At 36.6% G+C, this 22,885-nt stretch overlaps 1 protein-coding gene across 9 annotated transcripts in view; it reads right to left on the bottom strand.

Annotated features, from left to right (window-relative positions):
• Nucleotides 1-22,885, bottom strand: part of KIAA0825 (KIAA0825 ortholog) — a 447,444-nt gene that overhangs the window by 370,003 nt on the left and 54,556 nt on the right. For all 9 annotated transcript variants that reach the window (XM_058276267.2, XM_058276254.2, XM_058276256.2 and 6 more), the window contains one exon: nt 12,944-13,083. In XM_058276267.2, the coding sequence (XP_058132250.1) occupies nt 12,944-13,074 (131 nt within the window). In that variant the 5' untranslated portion in view covers nt 13,075-13,083. The remainder of the gene's footprint in view (nt 1-12,943; nt 13,084-22,885) is intronic.

Below are 22,885 nucleotides of genomic sequence, written 5' to 3' on the forward strand. Positions count from 1 at the left end.
TGACAGCTTTAAGAAAATTAATGAAATCACTGTACTTAGAATTCCCTGACACCAGACTCCTCAGAATCCAATGCTGATCATCTAACTATTGCATGTTGAAGCTATATTTATTTGGATAATAAGAAATATGAATTTATATTAATGGCCACAACTATATTTATGGATGTATGCATGCATATATATGAATTTATGCACTTATTTCCAAAAAGGTTGAGACGTCCTAAAATTAAATAGATGGCACTGAATAACAATAACAGCACAAGAGCCAATAATTATTATTGGGCTAGTGTAGTCAGGGATAAGGAGACAAGTTGAGAAAAAGAGAAAAGAATAATTATGACAAAAACACTGAAACTTAAATTTAATGCTAAAGCCCCTGCAAGATTTAAAACATATAGTCTTTATTATCCAGGCACCAAAAAAGTTTAAGAGGAAAAAAATGTGTTCCATGAGTAAAAATTATAAGAACTATTTTGATGGAAATGATGTAGAAAACATGTTTATGTGCCTTCATAGAAAGTTAGAATATTTTTATTTTTATTTTAAAAGTCAGGTAGAACTCTCATAGCAGAGTTTAAAGGCTATTTTTATAGTCTAGAAAAATCCAAATAGTAAAAATATTTTAAATGTTTTTACTTTTTTGATGTTCTTGTTTATACTTCTTACCCATACCAAAGGTTCAGTCTAAGGAAAAGAAGTCTTCACTTTGTCATGTGTTGTAGATAGAGCTCAAAGAAATATTGTGAGGTTAATATAATTTCCTAGTTTTCAGATAAGCCCAGTCTATCTAGATACTAAAATTCTTTGGAACTAATAGGTAATTAATAGGAAAGAGGGTTGATATATAAAAATTAGTGTGTAATTAAACTATGAGTAAGCCATGAAATAGAAACTTTTCTTTCCCTGGGATGAAGACATTTCTGGATAATAATTTTAAAAGGTCAAGAAAAGGATTCCTGAAACAAGTTATTCCACGGCTAAAAAATGTAAGAAATCAAGCCTTTATGCTTAACTATTTTCCATTTCAGAGAATTTTTGGTTATTTTTTAAAGTTTTAACTATACTTCCAGGAAAAAGCACTCTTGACACCAAATCCTGTTAACATTATCTCTTTAAATCTCTCTCAAATGCATCCTTTTCTTTCCATTCCCACTGTGAGAAACTTGGCTTAGATCCTTATCTCTCATCTGGACTACATTAACAGCCTCTCAAGAGTTCCACCAGTTGTTCATTTAACTTTTGTTCAGAGTATTTCCATGGGAATACATTATGGAATAAACTTTACAGTTACAGCACTCTGTTGACTTGTTGCTTTATAGCAACACTGCAGAAGTTTAAAGAGGTTCTTCAGTGGTCCAGATTGGTTCAAGGAAGTTCAGATCTAGTCTAGGACTGTGCCAAGCTAAAAAGTCTAATGCATTTTCAAAAGAGTAACTAATTGTGAAATACTCTCCAAATTCCAGTCATGGCAGAGCAGTAAGGGCAGGACCCCTCTGAGACTGGTATTTATAACCCAAGACACAGTTCTCTTCTTCCTCACAAATTTATATCTGACTTGGGAACACTTTCATAAAGTGTAGTGATGAGAGCAGGATGGAAGCTTCCAGGGCTATGTCAACAATATAGAGTACTCTCCAGAAATGTTCTATGGGATATAAATATCCAGCACTTTTATACTCATGACAAGCCAAAAAAGTTATTGTGCTTTCTTTTCAAAATATCAAGTCTTGCCAGTAATTTCAGCACAATTACCAAAATCAGAATGGGGTCTATCCCAACAAGACAGTACAAACTGAAACCAGGAGGAGAAATGTGGGGAATTGTGGAGAATGTGGGGAATCTGTGCCAGCATTTATTCTGTGTTGTTTCCCTTGATTCTCTTCCGGAGAGACAGGAAACAGAAGAGGGAGAACATATGTAATAATACGAAATCAAAGATGTCCAGGAACTCATCTAGTATACATCTGTATCTCCGTTGCCCTGTCAAATCAAAACTAAGCCAGACAAGATTTGAATAGAAGTTACAAACTACAGGTTTCAAGAATATCTATGATCAGGATGTGAGGAGACAGAACACACAGCATACATTCTCTTATACTGACCATGAAAGAGCAGACAGTTGTAGCACTGCTAGAGAACAACTCTGTAACAGCTAACTGTCCAACTTCTAAGAAAATATCTCATAGAGAAAATCTGACAAGTAAGGAAGGACACGCACATGGCCATTCACAACAGAACTATTTTTAATAGTAGAAATAATAGAAATAATGTAAAAGCTCAACAAGTAGGGATCAGCTTAATAAATTGTTACATACCATACAAGGAAAACTAAAATTAAATGGAGAGACTTCTAAAACACATTCAATTTTTTAAAAACAACTCAATTGTAGTACATACAAATAACTCTCACTTGTGTACAAAAATGTATTTTGGGGTTCATTCCTGTAATACATGCAGTATATGCAGAGAACATATTTGGGAGGTTATAGAATAAATTATCAATATAGGTTACCTCTGAAGAACAAAACTAGAAGGGTCAAGGAAGTAGGGAAATTTTTCCTCATCTCTTTCCTTTTACAGTAAACTTTTACTGATCTCTGCCCTTCTGTACTGTTTATATTTTACCATGAATATGTATAACTTATAATGTGAGAATAATTACAGAAAAAGCTAGTAATTGAAGACAACTTCTTTTATCACATTCTACTTAACCTCATACTAGCTGAAGATAAAGCAAACACAGTTGATGCATGTAGTGATCTGAAAGATGGTCCCCCCAAAAATGTGCTCATGCTCTAATCCCTAGAGCCTGTGAATATTTTTTATATGTAAAAGAATGAATAGTATCTTATACAGCAAAAGAAAAAATCAAGTTAAGGATTTTGAGAGGAGATACTTGCCCTGGATTATGTGAGTGGACCCTAAATTCAGCAGCAAGTGTCTTTAGAGGAATGAGGCAGAGGAAGATTTCACAGACAGAAGAGGGGCAATGTGACCACTGAAGCAAAAACTGGAGTGATATGGCTGCAAGTCAAGGAGTGCAGAAAAGAGAGCACAAGAGGCTGGAAGAGGCAAAGAACAGAATCTCCCCCTCAAGCCTCCAGAGGGAATATGGCCCTGTCGACACCACCTTGATTTCAGACTTCTGGCCTCCACAATTGTGAGAAAATAAATTTTTGTTGCTTTAAACCACCCTGGCTATGCTAATTTGTTACAATACCCACAGAAAACTAAAATAATGCCTAACAAATATGTTTAACACACATTTATTGACTGCTTTCTAGCTTACTATGTGTGTGCCAAGACTGTTTTAGGCACTGGGGATACAGCAAAGAACAATTGAAAGTCCTGGCTCTTGCACAGCTTACATTCTAGTAGGGAGAGACAGATCATAAATAAACAACAACACAAAATGTCAGTGGTGATAAGTACCCTTGAAGAAAAATGAAGCCGAGGAAGGGGAAAAGAGAGTGATAAGTCGAGGAGTTGGTGACTATATATATTTATTTAACAATAGGTTGGTCACGGATAGCCTCTTTAATGGGGGTAATATTTGAGCAGAGGTCTCTAAGAAGCATGGCTGTGAACCAGGGGGATGAGAAGGAACTTTCTAGGTAAGAGAAAGAGTACATGCAAAGATATTGAGGCTAGAGTATGGCTAGCATGTTTGAGAAACAGTAAGGTGCTCTGTATGACTAAGGTATATGGATCAAGGAGGGGGATGAAAACAGAGGGGTAGAGGAGACCAAATCAGGCAGCACCTGGCAGGCAAACTTAAGGACTTTGGCTTTTATCCTGAGGGGAGGGAAAATTACTGGAGGGTTTTGAATAGAGGCATGACAGGTCTCACATTTAACATTTATCACTTTTGTGGCTGTATCTGCTAAATTAAATAGGGGCAAATGTAGAAATGGGAAGATCAGTTAGCAGGCAACTGTCACAATCCAGGTAAAAGGTAATAGTAGCATGATCTAGGGTGGTAGTGGTGGAGATGGTGAGAAGTGATGAGATTCTGCACTAAATCTGATGGGAGAACAAACTATTGAATGGATTGGGGTATGGGAGAGAAAGAAGTCAAGGATGATTCCATGTGTTTTAGCTTAAGCAACTGTAGAACGAGTTGCCATTAATTAAGAGGGGGATAAATGAAGGGGCTTATTGGAGAAGCTTTGGATGACTCTAATCATCTAAACTACATAGAAGGCCTTGCTAATTGCAATTATGCCGAGGGTATGGCTAACTGGGGCGTTTGCTCAAAAAGGAAACTTATGACTAAACCAGGCAGGATGACAAGGCACCAAAGATAATTTCTTTTCTGCCATTATACAATTTTCAGTGACAGAACTAACAGAGTCTGTAGATATGACATTCAGAATATTCCTCTTCGGCAGGTTATTTACCCTCTTGTAACCAATTCAGATACATGTTAAAAGTAAATGATTCACCATCACTGATTTCCACTGTCAGACGTAGGAGTCACTTAGGTGTGACTTAAAAGCAAAATAAGGATGTAAAAGTGAAAATGGTCGGAGAGAATGATGGCCTCTCCTGAAGAGCAGGTGAAAGTCCAGTGACCTCTGAGCACACAGGACATTCCTGTGAATCACTGCTTTGGGGAAGTAAAAGACCCTTTGTGCTCATAAAACTTGATGATATTCAAAAGAAGGAAGGAATTCACACTTAGATATCAGGGTTACTGCTAGAAATGAAATTTTAAAAAATCAAAGTGTAAGGAAAAATACCATATTTAAAAATGAATTACTAACGTGTTTTTTTTTCATCTTAAAGTATTGGGAAAACCCATAGCATACAGCTATTCATTACTTATTCAATGTACACCATTGGGAGATAGACAGAACTGTTAGAATACAAAAATACCAAGGGTAATTCAACTACAGCAGTGTAAGTGTGGCATAACTGATTTGTCATGACATACAATTTTCTAAAAGCTATTCTGTTAGAAGGCAATAAATGAGTGCATAAATGATTTACACCCTTCTGAACCATGGTTATTATTCAGTATTTTATTTTTAAAAATATATACATCCTATACTATTATGTTTATTCTCTAGAGTATAATAAAAACATAATTGAATTTGATGAAAAATAGACTTGATTCTAAATGTAGCATACAACACATACAGCTACCTCCTTATTTTATCCCTTGTGAAGATCAATGCTCACTTGAGGTGGTTCTACTCTATGTTCGTTTTAATATATAGGCAATAAAATATTGTTAATTTAAAAATTATAGCCTTATATTCCATACTATGTTTTACTTTTTAATACTAATATCTGAGTTTTGACTTCAAGAAAAATTTATGAATGCAAAATACACTATTTTAATCACTGTTTTACTTTTAAATATGATTTCTTATTAGCAATGTAGGGTAAGAAGATGGCTTAGCAAATGAAAATGAAGCAGTTTCTAACAAAAGCATCAGAGTTCAGTGACTTGTCTTGTTTAGATAGAGACTAAACACCATTACGAAGGGAGAAAGTTGCCTTTCAAAAATACTTAAAATTTCTCTTAACATACTGATCTCTGACATTTAGATAAGTGACTTGTTAATCTACATTAGTTAATAATATTTTCATTTGTAAAGTCCTTTGGATTAGAAACTATGTGCAATGTGATATTATATCACTTATATAAATACATAAAAAATCGTACAAGAATTTAATATAGTTAACTAATTTAATATAGTTGTTAACTAATCTACATTAGTTAATATTTTCATTTGTGAGCTAATTTGGATTAGAAACTATAACTTGCAATGTGATATTATATCTGTTACATAAATACATAATTGTACTAGAATTTAATATAGTTGTTTTATATTTACATGTAACATCAAATATAATATACCATATCTATAGTATGGTTAGGTCATATTTATGGTCATTGTTATGATGCGGAGGGATTTTGTTATCTCATTAAATGTGAAGAAAAAAAATTAGAGAAACATTTCACTTCTTGGCTGAGTTTCTTTGAAAACTCTCCATAACTCTAACTCGAATTTTTTTAAAAAAAGAAATACTACGTATCATTGTACAATAGAAATCTTTACAGTGGTTTGCACATTTAGAACCTACACTAGAATTATCAGAACCTTTGACCAAAAAGGTTCTAGTAAATGACCTGCCTGAAAACAAAGTCCTTTCTACCAAAGAATATGTGTTAGTGAGGAACTAGTTAGTTGGGCCTACTCCACCAGTATTTACTAACATTGCATTATGGAGTAGGTAATGAAGACTAAATTTGGCATAGCAACTCCCTAGAGCTACTAGTCTTTCCATATGCCTTAGTTTGCCAAGGCTGCCAATGCAAAGATATGAGAAATGGGTTAGCTTTTACAAAGGGAATTTATTTGGGGTAAAAGTTACAGTTCTAAGGCTGTGAAAATGTCCAAATCAAGGCAACATCAGAGATGCCTTCTCACCAAAGGTCAGCTGCTAGCAGATCCAGTTCTACTGCATAGAGAGGCAAGATGGCAAGTCTGCCAGTCTCTCTACTTTTTCCTCAAACTTAGCTGTGGGTGATCAGGCACCTACTTCTCCCTAAGCTTCATACTGGCTTCCCTGTCTTTCTGCAGTTATAGGAGAACCTGGAATTCTTTCTCTCACATGGCAGGGTCAAAATGGCAAAGCTCCCTTTCTCTGTGTCCCTTCTTGTCTCTCTGTGTATTCTCAGTTTATATAAGACTCAGCAAGAGGGCAGAGACCCAACCTGGATCACACTCACTGAAGTAGTACAATCAAAAGCCCTAAAGTGACCTAATTAAGTGATCTAGTCAAAGGTCCCTGAACTGAATTTAATGCAAACAAAGGACCTCACACTCAAGGGAATGGATTAGTTCAAGAACATAATCTTTTCAGGGATTCACAAAATTCAAACTGTCACATCATGTAAGTGGGATAGAGATTTAAAATGAAAAACATTATGTAGAAACAATTTAACTTTAAAGCCTTGTTTTCAAAAAACTCCGGTAATCTGTACCCCTTATACTACCATTTTATTTTAGTGTCTTAACTTCAAAATTTTAATTTCTTAACTTATCCATCAAATGAGGATGCATTAACTCTAAACATATTAGTGAAAATCCAGGACATCATTATTGGCAAACTCTAAGAAACCATTAAAATCAATTTAATAAACTTTAATGTATCTATGTAAAGACACTGCCTCTATTTTCTAGTCTTATTAAAAGTACTAATCAGGGACTGTGGCCAGATGGCAGAGTAGGAAGCTCCAGGAATCAATGCCTCCACCAGAATGACTAAACAGGCAGAAACTGCCTGAACCGATTATTTTATAACTCTGCAGTCCAGCGGAACACTATACAGCATGCAGGTAAGAGCAGGAGGAAAAGGCTGGTAAATTACAGTAAATACTAGTAAATTGCTCTTTCACATGGTAGTTACCAATGCCCAGATCCCATTCTCATGGCAGGCAGCAGTAGGGTCTGGCCCCTGGCTTAGATTTGTGCCAAAAGAGGACATAAAAATCATCTTCCTCAACATCCAGGTGGGCAAGGGCAAATTGCTGATCATGGCTTTGATTAGCTACTTCCGATCACTGGAGGCATGGCTCAGAGAGCAGCCATTCTTCCAACCAGCCCTAAACAAATGTGACAGAGGAAAATTTAAGACAATAAACATCCCCAGAGCTGTGCAGAACAGTCACTTGCCTGGCAGATTAAGAGAGTGTAGCTTTGGGGAGACAACGAAGAAGCCCCTGGGCCCTCCTTCACCCTCTTCCTAGGGCAGTTTGGAGGCAGCTGGTGCTCCCTGTGTGGGTCCCTAACTGAAACAGACTGACATGGGAAACTCCTCTCTGACATGCCCTGCTCCCAGAAATTGCCCTCCAGGAAAAGGTACGTTGAGACAAGGAAAGCAGTAAAGAAACATTTGAGGTGAATGACATGGGGCAAAGACTTACTTGCTTTAAGGCCAGCAGTGAAACACCTAGCAGAAAGAGAAAATCTGTTTCCTAAGAAGTAGAAGAGGCATTCAAACTCCTGTAAACAGGTAAACTTCTAAGCCACCAGCAAGCACAAGTCCAGCACAAGACACAGACCCAGAAAATTTAGGGAGGACTCTGAACATTGCATTTGCATTGAGAAGACCTTCATGATAGGAGGGCTGACACTCAAGAAAATCCTTGTCATGTCACCAGGTAATTATAATCTCAATAAACATCTTAAGGAATAAATCCCAGAGTTAACATGCTAAAATCTTCAAATGTACAGTGTACAAAAAAACATTACAAGACAAAGAAAGAGGAAATGATGAAACATCCAAAGGAAGAGAATTAAAATCCAGAAAAGAAAGGAGACTAGACTGTGGGATTTAAAAAAAGATCTTCAATATGAAGATCTTCAAGATGAAGGTAAATGCACAGAAAGAATTAAGGGATATTAGAAAAATAATGAGCAATATGAGAATCTTAATAAAGAGATAGATATTTCTAAAAAGGAACTAAACAGAACTACTGGCATTAAGGACCACAATAACTTTTTCTTTTTTAAGTAATTTTTTTAAAAGATTTTTTATTTATTTCTCTCCCTTCCCCCCCCCCAAGTTGTCTGCGCTCTGTGTCCATTCACTGTGTGTTCTTCTGTGACCGCTTCTATCCTTATCAGCGGCACCAGGAATCTGTGTTTCTTTTTATTGCATCATCTTGTTGTGTCAGCTCTCTGTGTGTGCAGCACCATTCTTGGGCAGGCTGCACTTTCTTTCACGTTGGGCAGCTCTCCTTATGGGGCACACTCCTTGCAAGTGGGGCTCCCTACTGGGGGGACACCCCTGCATGGCAGGGCACTCCTTGTGTGCATCAGCACTGCGCGTGGACCAGCTCCACATGGGTCAAGGAGGCCCAGGGTTTGAACCGCGGACCTCCCATGTGGTAGGCTGACACCCTATCCATTGGGCCAAGTCCGCTTCCCCACAATAACTAAAAGGAAAAACTGCCAGGAGGGTTTCAAAAGCAGATGGGAGCTGGCAGAAAGAAGAAAGAATCAGTGACCTTAAATACAAGACAATTGAAATGAGACAGGCTGAGGAACAGAAAGAAGAAAGAATTACAAAAAGTACAAACAGCCCAAGAAAGCTCTGCAACACCATCAAGCATGTCAATATATGCATTCTGGGAGAAAGAAAGGGAGAGGGAGATAGATAGAGAAAAATATAGAAAAGAAAGAAAGAAAGAAAAGAAAGAGGGAGGGAGGGAAGGAAGGAAAGAAAGAAATCATAATGGGGTATGAAGCTATTATACAAACCAGTAAAAGGAAGAAAAATTAAAATTTCCAAATTTGTGGAAATTAACTTAAGCAAGCAATGGATCAAAGAAGAAATTACAAGGGAAAATAGGAAATATCTTAAGAAAAATAAAAATATAACGTAAAACTTATGGAATGCAGGAAAGGCAGTGCTGAGTGGAAAATTTATAGCTCTAAATGCTTACATTAAAAAAGGAGAAATATTTCAATTCAGAGATGTAACCTCAGAATAAAAAGAAGCTCAAACTAAACACAAAATGAGCAGTAGGGAGGAAGTAACAAAGATCAGAGTAGAGATAAATGAAGTAGAGAATAAAAAGTACAAAGATTCCTTTCGGGCTCAAAGCTTTAGGTATTACTGGGATGATTACTGAGTTCCTGGCTTGCCAGTTATAGCAGGTCCCTTCTCAGATGCTCTGGAGAATTACTAGAAATGTGTATATATTTCAACTACTAAACAGCCCTCTCTACTTTTACTGGAAGGGGCTTATAAGGCAAATTGTAGGTACTTCTAAGGTATGCTTCTTATAACTGATACTGATAAAATCCTAGTGGCTTACAGTTTTTGTGCAGTAAAGAGGCCATTTTTCTGTCTTGTACTTTGTTGGCCTAATTTTGTGCTAATTCTTTGTATCACCTTGCAATCCTCTTAACATTTTGTGTAAGCCATATGCTTGTGACCTAAGAAATGTTTAATGGCTTTTAAGTGAACCAACTAAAATTTCTCATTAAAAAAATATACAGAGTAAAAAAACAACAGAAGTTGGTTCTTTGAGAAGATCAATAAAATCGACAAATCTTTAGCTTGAGGATGAATTAAAAAAGAAGACACAATTGACCAAAATCAGAAATGAAAATTACTACCAACCCCACTCAATAAAAAGGACTATAAGAGGATATGATGAACAAATTAGATAACCTACATGAAATGGACAAATTTCTGGAAACACACTAATTACCTTCACTTACTCAAGGAAAAAACAGACCTCAATGCACTGAAAACCAGTAAAAAGTTTGAATCAGTCATCAAAAATCTCCCCCAAAAGAAAAGCCCAGGAGCAGATAGACTCTAGGGGAATTTTCACCAAACATCCCAAGAAGAATTAACACCAATTCTGGTCAAACTCTTCCAAAAAATCGAAGAGGAGGGAACACTCTATAATTCATTCTATGAAGCCAACATAACCCTCATACCAAAGCCAGATAAAAATACCACAAGATAGGAAAATTACAGACCAACATAGCTCATGAATATAGATAACAAAAATCCTCAACAAAGTAATAGCAAACTGAACCCAACAGCACATTAAAACTTGCACACTGTGATCAAGGGGGATTCATACCAGGTATGCAAGAGTGATTCAACATAAAAAAAGCAGTAATGTAATACAAAACATTAACAGAGTGAAGGGAAAAATTCAGCACCCATTCTTGATAAAAACATGTAGGAATCTGTAGCAGTTTGATATAATTGATGAATTCCAAAAAGAAATATTGAATTATGTTTGTAATCTGATCTGTACCTGGGGATGATTGAGTTAACATTAGGACGTGGAGCCCCCACCCAGTCCCCACCTCTTGGTGGGTGCAGACTAACATATAAAAGGCATGGCAAAGGACAGAGTTGGAGCTTTTGACATGGGAATTTCTGATGTTAGAGTTTGATGCTGAAGACTTAAACTGGAGCTCTGGGAAGTCACCACCCAGAGGAAAGAGAAGCCAGCACCAGGAAGGAAGAAACCTTGAACCCAGAGAAAAGCAAGCCCCAGGAACATAGGAACCCAGGAAGCCTGAACCCTCACAAACGTTGTCAGCCTTCTTGCTCCAAATAGACTTTGGTGAGGGAAGTAACTTATGCTTTATGGCCTGGTATCTGTAAGCTCCTACCCCAAATAAATACCCTTTATAAAAACCAACCAATTTCTGGTATTTTGCATCAGCACCCCTTTGGCTGACTAATACAGAATCTTAGAAGGAAACTTTCTCAAAATAATAAAGGGTATATATGAAAAATTCACAGCAAACTAAATACTTAATGGTAAAAGACTGAAAATCTTCCCTCTAAGATCAGAAACAAGATGAGGTTGCTCACTGTCACTACTGTTATTCAATATTAAATCGTAAATTTTAACCAGAGCAATTAGGCAAGAAAAAGAAATAAAAGGCATCCAAATTGGAAAAGAAGTAAAACTTTCACCTATTTATAGAAAATTCTGAAACATCCAAAACAAAACTCCTAGAGCTAAATGAATTAAGCAAAGTAGTGGGGTACAAGATCAACACCCCAAAATCAGTAGTGTATGATCAAGTAGAAGTAGAAATCAAGGGGAAAAAAAATGAATTTAGAAAAGTAACTAAAAGGATCAAATATCCAGGAATAAATCTAATGAAGGATGCAAGGGACCTGTATACAGAAAACTATAAAACACTGCTAATAGATCAAAGAAGACCTTAAAAAATGGAAAGATATTCCATGCTTATGGGTTAGAAAACTAAATATTCTTAAAATGTCAATTCTACTCAAATCAATTTACAGACTCATGCACTCCCAATCAAAATTCCCAGAGCCTTCTTTGCAGAAATTGAAAAGTCAATCATCAAATTTATACAGAAGGGCAAAGCGCACTGAATAGCCAAAGCTGTCCTGGAAAAGAAAAATAAAATTGGAGGACTCATACTTACTGATCTTAAAACTTATTACAATACTACAGTATTAAAAAGCAGTATGTTACTGTTACAGGGAAGATGTATAAACCAATGGAATTAAATTGAGTGCTCAAAAACAACCCTGACATTTATGGCCAACTGATTTTCTACAAGGGGACAAAGACCACTTAACTGGGAAAGAACAATCTTTTCAATAGTGCTGGGAAATTGGATATCTATTTGTAATGAATGAAGGTGGACCCCCACCTCACCTCATTCATACGCAAAAATCAACTCAAAATGGATCAAGTGCCTAAATATAAGATCCAGAAGTATATAACTCCTAGAAGAAAATCATCTTCAGGACTTTGTTAGCCAATGTTTTTTTAGACTTTATATCCAAAGCACAAGCAATAAAAGAAAAAATAGATAAAGGGTACTCTCTCACTGATAGGGACTTATTAGAACAAACAAACTCATAGAGTCAGTATCTAGTATACAGGCTACCAGGGGATGGGGTGGAGGTAATAGATGGTGGTGAGGGTAGCAAACCATTAAGGTAATTAACAGCACTGCGGTATATATGTGAATGTTAATAGGGGAAATTTTAGGCTGTATATGTTAGAATAATATATTTTTTTAAATTAATGAGACTGAAGAACATAGTTTTTCCTAATAAAACCACAGATTATAGTTAATAGTACAATTAAAATATGCTTTCAACAATTGAAAGAAATGTACAACCCCAATACGAAGTGTTCATATTTGTGTGGTATATGGGAATGCAGGATTTCACGCATGATTGTTTTACAAACCCACAATCTAATGAGAAAGAAAAACATAATCAGATAAAGACAACCATTTTAAATACTAAGGGTAGACTGATTATTTTCAGGAAAATTAATGATGTTAAAATCAAAATTCTGTAAGAGCAGGAAACACTAAAACCAAATTAGGTAAAGTTCATGTAAATGAAATATGAAAGCAACTTGTTTCAAATAACTAGCAATATTTACCTTGTAGCATTTTGTTCGATTTTTTCATCAATGTCGCTGATTATCTGCTTAAACTCTAAGTCTCCAGGAAACGAATTTAACAAACAATGTAGGTCAAAAGAATTAAGGGAATATTCATCTTCCCAGTCCATTCTGCGGTACTAGAATAAAAAAATAAAACATGTCAGTTCCCCTAAAATGAAAAAGAAAAACACAACACCTTAAGCTGTGATTCTAAACCAAAAATAGTAATTCCCATTTATAGGCAAACAACCAAAAATGAAATACAGCAGTAGGAGAACCAGAGTATTATTAAGCTAGGTAGAGTGTTTTGTTATTTAAATTTCATCAGCTGTGACCTAATTTTCATACTTTTCTATGGTTTGACAGCTAAACAAAACAGCACCCCTCAGAGAGTACTTAAGCATCCTTCTGCTTCACACTGTAACCAAAAGCTGCAGGAAATTACAAAGCCCCAAAGACCACTGTGAACAGGGGGAGGTTGCAGCAAGAATTCAAAACTGTTTCTCTATCCTTGTCAGTATAGGGACCTGGAAATTATAGCTGCAATCTTTTAAAAGTCTAACAATGTGAGTCTACTTATATGTGAAGGAGGTAAATTTTTCCTTGAGTTTCTCTAGCACCCTTTGACAACCAGAGCATTAGTAAATGACTGCTTAAATATGCTAATTCTTCCAGGGGCACAAATATTTCCCCATTATTAAAGCTTGCTTCATTCAATTATCCATCCATCCTTCCATCCATCCATCCAACCATCCATCCATTCATCTATCCTTCCACATATATTTACTGAACATTTGGTATGTAACAGGCACTGCTGTAGGGTCTAGGGTTATAAGCCGCACCAAGTTAAGGTCCCTGCCCTCGAAGCTTTTATTCTGGGGGAGAAGGCAGATTTTAAAAATATGTAAGCAGCTATATTTCATAAGCAGTCACATGATGAGAAGTTCTATTAGGACAAGTAAAGCAAGGAAGTGGGATATACTAAGACTGATGGAGTTGGGGCAGACTGCATGCTATTTTATTTAGGGATATCAAGGAAGGAATCACAGAGATGGTGCCATTTGAGCAGAAGAAAGTAGGGAGGAAGAGAGATGTGGGAGAGAAAATAGGTAAGCAAGGCAAATTAGCTTCTAAATTACTTTGGCCAAGAAGTGATACTTACCAAGTCTGCTCATATTTCCTGGGGAAAGCTAGTCATATGACTTCACTTGGATGTACAGGTGGTTGGGAAATGCAGCCACTGGCTGGGCATTTGATTCCAGGAAAGCTTTGTACTATGAACAGAGATCCTGAATTTTTGGTAGACAGCTACCCTTTCTGCCCTAGCTGTTCATTTGATTAATCTTAATGCTTCTCTTCCATGCTATTGATTTACCTTTAATATTCAATGACCCTTGGATATTGATTCCTATTCATGAACAAAAGACCAGGTTGATATTATTGATAGCAAGCGTTTTCTCAGTAGTTATGAAGGTCATTTACCAAAAGGTTTCTTCCTTTAGAGTACGAGGACTGATTTCAGACATTTTGTAAGTGGTTCATGTATATCCACTGGCAAATTTCTCTTTAGGATTTGTAGACAGAAGCAAGCACATAACTTATGATTTACATAAGTGACCAAGAGGATATTATACCTTTTTCTTTTTGGGGGCAAATGCACCTCTTCGTTGTCTCCCAGGCCATTGTAGAGGTGGAAGTAACTTTGGGTCTGTACTGCTTCTCATTCTGGTCAATACCAGCTGACCTATACCCACCTAAATCTTTAACTTGGTTTAGAAAGCACCTCAAGTGGACAATTATTACAGCATTTCTTTAACTCCTTCCCTAAATGATGACCCCATAGCCTATTCTATATAATTTTGTCTCTGAAATTGGCATTTCTCCTGAGAATAACTCTTAATGCCATAGAAACTTCCTTTTGGTATTCTGTTGAACATGTTTCCACTCCTCTGGTTTCTTCATTAGCCTGAACCTCCCTATTTTCTATCTTTTAGAAATATCCCAATGCACTTCATATTTCTTTCAGGGCTGCTGACATTTCAATGGGAATTTAGGAGGGAGGGAAAGTAAATGTGTGTGTTTAGTCCTCCATCTTTAGAAATTTCCATCATTAATTTCCTACACTGAAGCAATAATAAAAAAAATTAGGTTTTTAAAAGATTTATTTCACTTTATTTATCTCTCTCCTTCCCCCGCCTGCCCCAGTTGTCTGTTCTGTGTGTCCATTTGCTGCATGTTCTTCTCTTTGTCCACTTTTGTTGTTGTCAGCAGCAAGGGAATGTGTGTTTCTTTTTGTTGCGTCATCTTGCTGCATCAGCTCTTTGTGTGTGCGGCGCCATTCATGGGCAGGCTGAACTTTCTTTCACACTGGGCGGCTCTCCTTATGGGGTGCATTCCTTGCACGTGGGGTTCCCCTACGCAGGGGGCACCCCTGCATGGCAGGGCACTCCTTGCATGCATCAGCGCCGCGCATGGGCCAGCTCCACACAGGTAAAGGAGGCCCAGGGTTTGAACCGCAGACCTCCCACGTGGTAGACGGACGCCTTATCCACTGGGCCAAGTCTGCTTCCCTAGTGATGATTCTTTTCAAATAAGTATAGACTAATACAGTAGAGAGAGACTACTTATTTTATACAGAAATAGTTTTAAAAGATAATGCTGGCAAATTAAATATGACATTAAATAATATAAAGTCATAAGCCCTAATTAGAACATTTTGGCCAAGATTAGTCCTATAAAAATTCTTGGGAAATATAATCCAGTGACAACCTGCCTGCCTACCTGTCTGTCTGTCTATCTATCATCTAACTTTTTCTTTTATCTTCCACATGCAGCTTAACTATATATATTATAAATTTTAGCTTTAACTTAGACTGTACTTACAGCGTTTAAATGTTATTGTGTATTTATAAAATTTTAGAATTAAAATGATATTTTGCTATATACTATAGGTTAATATAATAGGTTTAACGTTGGACATTTTTCCCCAAGAATAAAATAGAAATAATCAGGAATATATAATAAGACAAAATTCTAACAATCAAATCCTTAGGATTTGTGAATTTAGCATTCATTTTTTATAGTATAACAATGCATTTCAAGATACTTGAAAAGTAACTCCATGTGCTGGGAGCTGGTGAATGGGGACTAGAAGTTGGCAAGTGAGTAGATAAGGCTCATAGCCCAGAGATCTGTACTGAAATCTTGCTTTTGCTCTTTACTTTTCATTGTATATGTTATAACTCCTGTAGTGGTTAAAAGCCTTTCTGTTCATTAAAAAAAAATGACTTCCACAAGAAAGCCAGCTGTGAGTGCTGATAATCACAGAGGCAATGACAAAGAAAGTGATGTTTTTCACTAAAAGCAAGATATTCCAGATAAATTAATGAGCAGTTTGTCTAATACTTACAAATTATTAAGTATGTGAAGAAGTCACTCAAGACTTTTAGTTCTCTTCTATTAAATATTATGGGGAAAAAATGAAGTGTTAGGCAATCAAATTTCTGTGTATCTGGGCATATCCTTCCTGAATGTCAAGGGTCTACTGTGAATACATTTGTAAATAATTAAAATGTGAGGGCTATTTTATTTGAACTCAATGTAGTAACAATGTGGTAGAATAACTTAAGCTTAAAGCAAATTACTAACAATTTTTAAAAGCACTTTATTCTCTTGATAAATAAATGTTAGACTGTTCTTTAGCCATTGGCAACTCTGTATTCATTCCACAGAAATATTGCTGATTAATGACCGTATGGAGAATTGAACAATTTTTAAGAAAAGAAACCTAATTATGAAATTTACTATCCAAGTTATTTAGTTTACTTGCATTCTAAGTGTAGAAATTTCAAGGATCATTTTACCACCTTCTTATTTGCTACCTCAGTATACAAAGGGGTCCCTCCCAAGCCAAAGGAAATGCTGATCTATTCATCTTTTCTCCCTAAAAATTTTTTACTAAAAAATTGTCCCAAGCATCTTGCTAAAACTTTCCCACCTTTAAGTATATATGGATATTATTTGGGTTTATTATGCCATATACATCTATTATTCTTAAAGGAATACTGAATATGTTTTTCATGAGCATTTTCTATACTTGCATTTTTTTTTTTAAGGAGAACACATTCTGAAAATTGGTGCTGACAGGACATTTCTGTATTTGTATGATTTTACTCTACATACTCAAGAGACTCAGTCCTCAGTCCTGGATGTTTATGAGGCAGAAAAAGAGTTCAAGTATATTCAAGGGAAGATTATATATATATATATGTGTGTGTGTGTGTGTGTGTGTGTTGTTCCTTCATCAATAAAAACCTCTCAAAAGGTATATAGCCAAAGTAAAATTACTTCCTTTCTTTTATTTTTTTTAAAGATTTATTATATTTATTTCTCTCCCCCCCCCCCCCACCCTGCCCCAGTTGTCTGCTCTCTGTGTCTATTTGCTGCGTCTTCTTTGTCCGCTTTCTGTTGTTGTCAGTGGCATGCTTTCTGTTGTTGTGTCAGCTCTCCATGTATGTGGCGCCACTCCTGAGCAGGCTGAACTTTCTTTCGCACTGGGTGGCTATCCTTACGGGGCGCATTCCTTGCACATGGGGCTCCCTACGCGGGGACACCCCTGCGTGGCAGGGCACTCCTTGCGTGCATCAGCACCTTGCGTGGACCAGCTCCACATGGGTCAAGGAGGCCCAGGGTTTGAACCATGGACCTCCCTTGTGGTAGACAGACTCCCTAACCACTGGGCCAAGTCCGCTTCCACTTACTTTCTTTTAAAGAACACTGAAGTTCAGAGTCTATTATGATTAGGGCTTTGATTGGGCCACATCATTAAGGCACTGAATCCCACCCCTTGGTGGGTGGGGGCACACTGGTAAAAGGCATGGCAAAGGACATAGTTGGGGGTTTTTGATGTTGGAATTTGATGCTGAAGACTTAAACTGGAGCCTTGAGAAGTAAGCTTACAGAAGAAAGAGAAGCCAGCCCCAGGAAGAAAGGAATCTTAAACCCAGAGAGAAGCAAGACCCTGCAAGGGAGGAACCCAGGAAGCCTGAACCCTTGCAGTCATTGGCAGCCATCTTGCTCCAACACATGAAAATAGACTTTGGTGAGGGAAACAACTTATGCTTTATGGCCTGGTATCTGTAATCTCCTACCCTAAATAAATACTCTTATAAAAACCAACCAATTTCTGGTATTTTGCACCAGCACCCTTTTGGCTGACTAATACAGTATTCCTAATCCTCTTCCTCTGGCATTCCTAAGGGGTTGTAGCTTTAGGACAAAAAAGTACAGGAAAATTCACTTTAGAATTCCTTTAAATCAAAGTTTTAGTGTACTTCAAATATGATTGTGTTAAAAACTTTATTCAGCAGTAAAATGAATCAAATAAGAGAAATATTTCAATTCTATTTTCATATCTATTATTTTTTCTCACAGTCCCTGGAATGGGAAAAGAAAGTATAAAAAGAGAAAGGATAACTAATAAGAGGGACAATATAGCCCAATGGTTAGAAGACACTGAGTTTGCAGTCACAATGACCTGGGTTAATTTTCTCCATTAAATACTTGTTATTTAATGTATTAAATGTTATTTAATGACTGTTTAAGAATGGATAACTACATTTCTACATAGCTTTAGAGAGTAGTGATATATGATAAAAGCTAAAATTAACTTGAATCAAATAACTGGAATATAAATCTAAACTTTTCAAAATTTAAAATTTACCACATTATGAAGATAGTATCATTATTTTTCAAAGAAAAAGTGACATAAAAGGCTTAGAAGCTTGTTGGTCATAAAACAGTGCTTTTAAAGTATTTTATGGCTGATGATACAAATGAATGACAAATGTAAACATTAAATTACAACAAATATATATGAAATAAATATTAACAAGAAAAGGGGCTTAAGAAAATGTGGTTTAAGTTTGGATAAGCCAAAGTACTTGAAAAACTGTCTAAAAAGTTTTGCAGAGGCTACAATGGCAATGGACTTCATCATTTCCTATTCAAAAGGCTAATTTGATTTCTTATAATAAATAATCAGAGTTCTTACAGGTTCTATCTGGAACTTCAAAGAAGTAGTCTTGGGCTAAAGCTTTATTTTGTTATTCAAAGGAAAATACCCAAGTAAAACATTTTAATATAAAGTCTGTGACATAACAAATATTAATTTGAAATAACTTGAAATCATGCTAAAAAAGTATAACCAAAAAACTATAAACTAAATGGTATAAAATTTTTATGTCAATCAGAAGTTATACTTTTTCAAGCACCAAAACCTCAATATTTCCACATAACCAATGAGTATGATATCTTCCTATCTCACTACATGCTCAACTAGTTACAGCTATAAACGGAATAGCCATTGTTAAACTCAATAGCCCAAATTACCAATAATGAATTCAGTTCATGTATTTGCATATTTCTGAATCATTTTGGGTAGTTCAACTCCACAGATTGATAAGCTCTTCAAAACTCATTGGAAGGGATGTGTCATGATGATGGGAACGAGTGTTGTTGGGGGGGGGGAGAGGGGGGTGGGGGGGGTGGGGTTGAATGGGACCTCACATATATATTTTTAATGTAATATTATTACAAAGTCAATAAAAAATAAAAAAATTTAAAAAAAAACTCATTGGAAGGAGAAAAAAAAAATCATTTTTGTAAAGAAAAGATTTGATTGGCTCAAGGTTCCTGCAGAGAATCCAAACTAAATAAATATTTTGTTTGTAGCCAGCCTCTGTAATAAAGCAAGTTATATGCCAATAATCAGAGGTTCAGAGGTGTTCCAAGTAGTCAATATTATAAAGCCTTGTTAATTCAGACTCCATAAATTCAAAACGAAAGAAATGTCAACTTAAATATAATAGCAAAAATGACAATAAATATTATTTACTGTATATCTACTATGTGCAAGGACTCTACATATATTATCTTCCTTAATCTTCATAGTAACTCTACAAGATACTTATCATCCTTATTTATAGGAAAGGGAATTTGGGGCCAGAGAGATTAACATGTTGATGCAACATAGCTACCCAGTACAATGGTTAGGATTTGAGCACAAATCTGTTTGGCTCTAAAAGCTTGAGGGTGCTGGTCTCTTGAGAGATGAATTGTTTTTTATTGTGTATGAAACATAGTTTAGTAGAAACAATATTAACCAAAATGTTAATGTGATTAATCCTGAAGGTTGCAGCTATGATTTTTATTTTCTTTTACCTTTAGCATTTTTCTATGTTTTTGCAATGAGTACTTATTTTATTTACAATCAGAAAACTTACAAAAGCAATTACCCATGCTTTCAGGAATCTTGTAATTTTTTATTTTACATTTTCATCCACCTTCAAATTACATGCCTTCCAACCTTAAAACCCTGTCTTTGTCAGTTCACATTTATCATTTATTTCAAAATTTAATTAAAAACTTACTTTACTCCAAAATACCTTCCTTGATTAACTACAATGAATTCACCAAACATTTTGCATCATTTTGTGCTATCTGTACTTGCAAACGCTATTAAATAGTATATTGGTTATGTCCACTCCACCTCTATATTGAGAGGGGGCTTAGATTCCACATGGATGATGGTTGCAATTCTCCTGCTTGCAGTTATAGGCATTCTTGGCTCCCTGGTGTGGTGGCTGACCTTCTTCACCTCCCTGTTAGCTGGCTGGGGTAAGTCCAATCAACTAGAGGGTAGAAGTTGCAAGTCTGCTGAGGCTCAGGGTCCAGCTGTCACATCAACAGTACAGAGATTCAGGTCCCCTGAATATACACCAACCCTAGCACCAACCACAGGTTCAGTAAAAGTGACAGAAGAGGCATGTGTAGAAGGGTCACATCTGAGTCCAACTCCATCACACTCAGGAACACAAACTCCTAAGTAGGGCCAACTGACATGGCACTGAACTCCATAGCCATCTGCCATGACCATAGAACCTGTGGGTCTCTGTAGTCCTCAGGAGAGCCAGTACCTGGGGTTGTATCTACTTTGGCTATCTCTGGGATCCTGCTGAGGCGTGTGTAAGCATGGCCCCTGGGATGACCTCTAACTCTTTTTAAAGTGAACTTACTGATACTTTACTATGGAACTATTATGATTAGTAATGGAAAGAAACTGTAGCAATGATGTGGAGAAAGTGGCCATGGTAGCTGCTGAGGGTAGGGAGAGGGAAGAAGAGATATGATGTGGGGGCATTTTCGGGACTTAGTGTTGTCCTGGGTGGTACTATAGGAAGAGATGCTGGACATTAATGTCCTGCCATGGCCCACTGGGTGGACTGGGGGAGAATGTAAGCTACAATGTAAACCATTATCCATGTGATGCAGCAGTGTTCCAAAATGTATTCACCAAATGCAATGAATGTGCCATGATGATGAAAGAGGTTGTTGATGTGGGAAGAGTGGGGTGAGGGGGTGGGGGGTATACAGGGACCTCTTTTATATATATATATATATATATATATATTTTTTTTTTTTTTAATGTAACATTTAAAAAAAAATAGAGAGAAAAAAAAAGTATATTGGGAAGTGGATGTGGCTCAAGTAATTGGGCTCCTGTCTACCATATAGGAGGTCCAGGCTTCAATGTCCAGGACCTCCTCGTGAAGGCAAGCTGGCCTGTGTGGTGAGCTGGCCCACGTGGAGTGTTGGCCCGCACAGAGTGCTGGCCTGTGTGGAGTACTGCCCCATGCAGGAGAGCTGGTGCAGCAAGATGAGGCAACAAAAACAGAAACAGAGGAGAGATAATAAGAGAAGCAGCAGACCAGGGAGCTCAGGTGGCACAAAAGAATGATCACTTCTCTTCCACTCCGGAAGGTCCCAGGATGGGTTTCTGAAGTTGCCTAATAAGAATATAAGCAGACACAGAAGAACACAGAGCTAATGGACACAGAGAGCAGACAATGGAGGGAAGGGGAGAAATAAATAAAATTTTTTTAAAGTATATTGTTTCGTATTATTTTGATATTGAATGTGTGTTTTATATCTTCCATTGAAATCTGTTCTGGAGTAAAATGAGAACAGATCAAAACATATTGATTCAGATGAGGTTGGTAACCATGATTTTGAGGGATAACCAAGGTAGCCATTCCACATAGACATGACTATGTGATCCTCTTCATCTCATCTCTGTATAGCAGCTAGTCAATAAACACAAAGAACACATTAAAGGAATGGGATTTAATAACAATGATCATGCACCCAAATGATGTTCATAATTTCCATATGACCTGTACAGAGCTGTGATGCTTCCACAGTTATAAGGTTTAAGGTGACAAAGACAAGAAAAGGAAAACTCAGCTTTATAGATAAAGCAGCAGTAAGTTTAAAATACTGTGGGACAGAGATGGAAAATCTGATGGGCAAATTAGAATAGGATGAGAAAATTAGCTTGAGAGAATAGGGATGCATAGGACTAACATGAAAAATAAACAAAAGAGGGAACAGTGGACTATGGCAGAAGATGCTGAAGTTTGGATTTAAAAGTGTTCTCATTAGGATGGCAGTGATCCCTGCAGGACAATGTTGAGGAAGAAGCAGGCACTGAAGTGAGCACAGGCACAGGTATCAATTCCAAACCCTTACATGCATTCTGCAGGTCCTTTGTGTATCTAGCCCTGGGCTGGGCATCATGAAGGACCAGAGAGAGAGAAAACAGTTTAAAGAGTAGAACAACAAAAAGAAACAAACCATAAGAAAGGGAACCAGCAGAAAGGTTACTGATATTTTCTAAGTAAAAGATAACAACAGGCTCAAAAACAGAAAACTAAATGATCAAGGGACAATATGGTTTGGCAAATATTTCAGCAGTATTTCAGAAAAGCAGAAATACCTTTAAATATTTTAGGGGGCAAAAGAGAGAGGATGGGAAGCTGTGGATCAAGATATAGCAGTATATTCTGTTATGTTCCTATATTTACAACTATTAAGCTAGCA

The sequence above is a fragment of the Dasypus novemcinctus genome, chromosome 2 (assembly GCF_030445035.2).
Source record: "Dasypus novemcinctus isolate mDasNov1 chromosome 2, mDasNov1.1.hap2, whole genome shotgun sequence".
Lineage (NCBI taxonomy): Eukaryota > Metazoa > Chordata > Mammalia > Cingulata > Dasypodidae > Dasypus > Dasypus novemcinctus.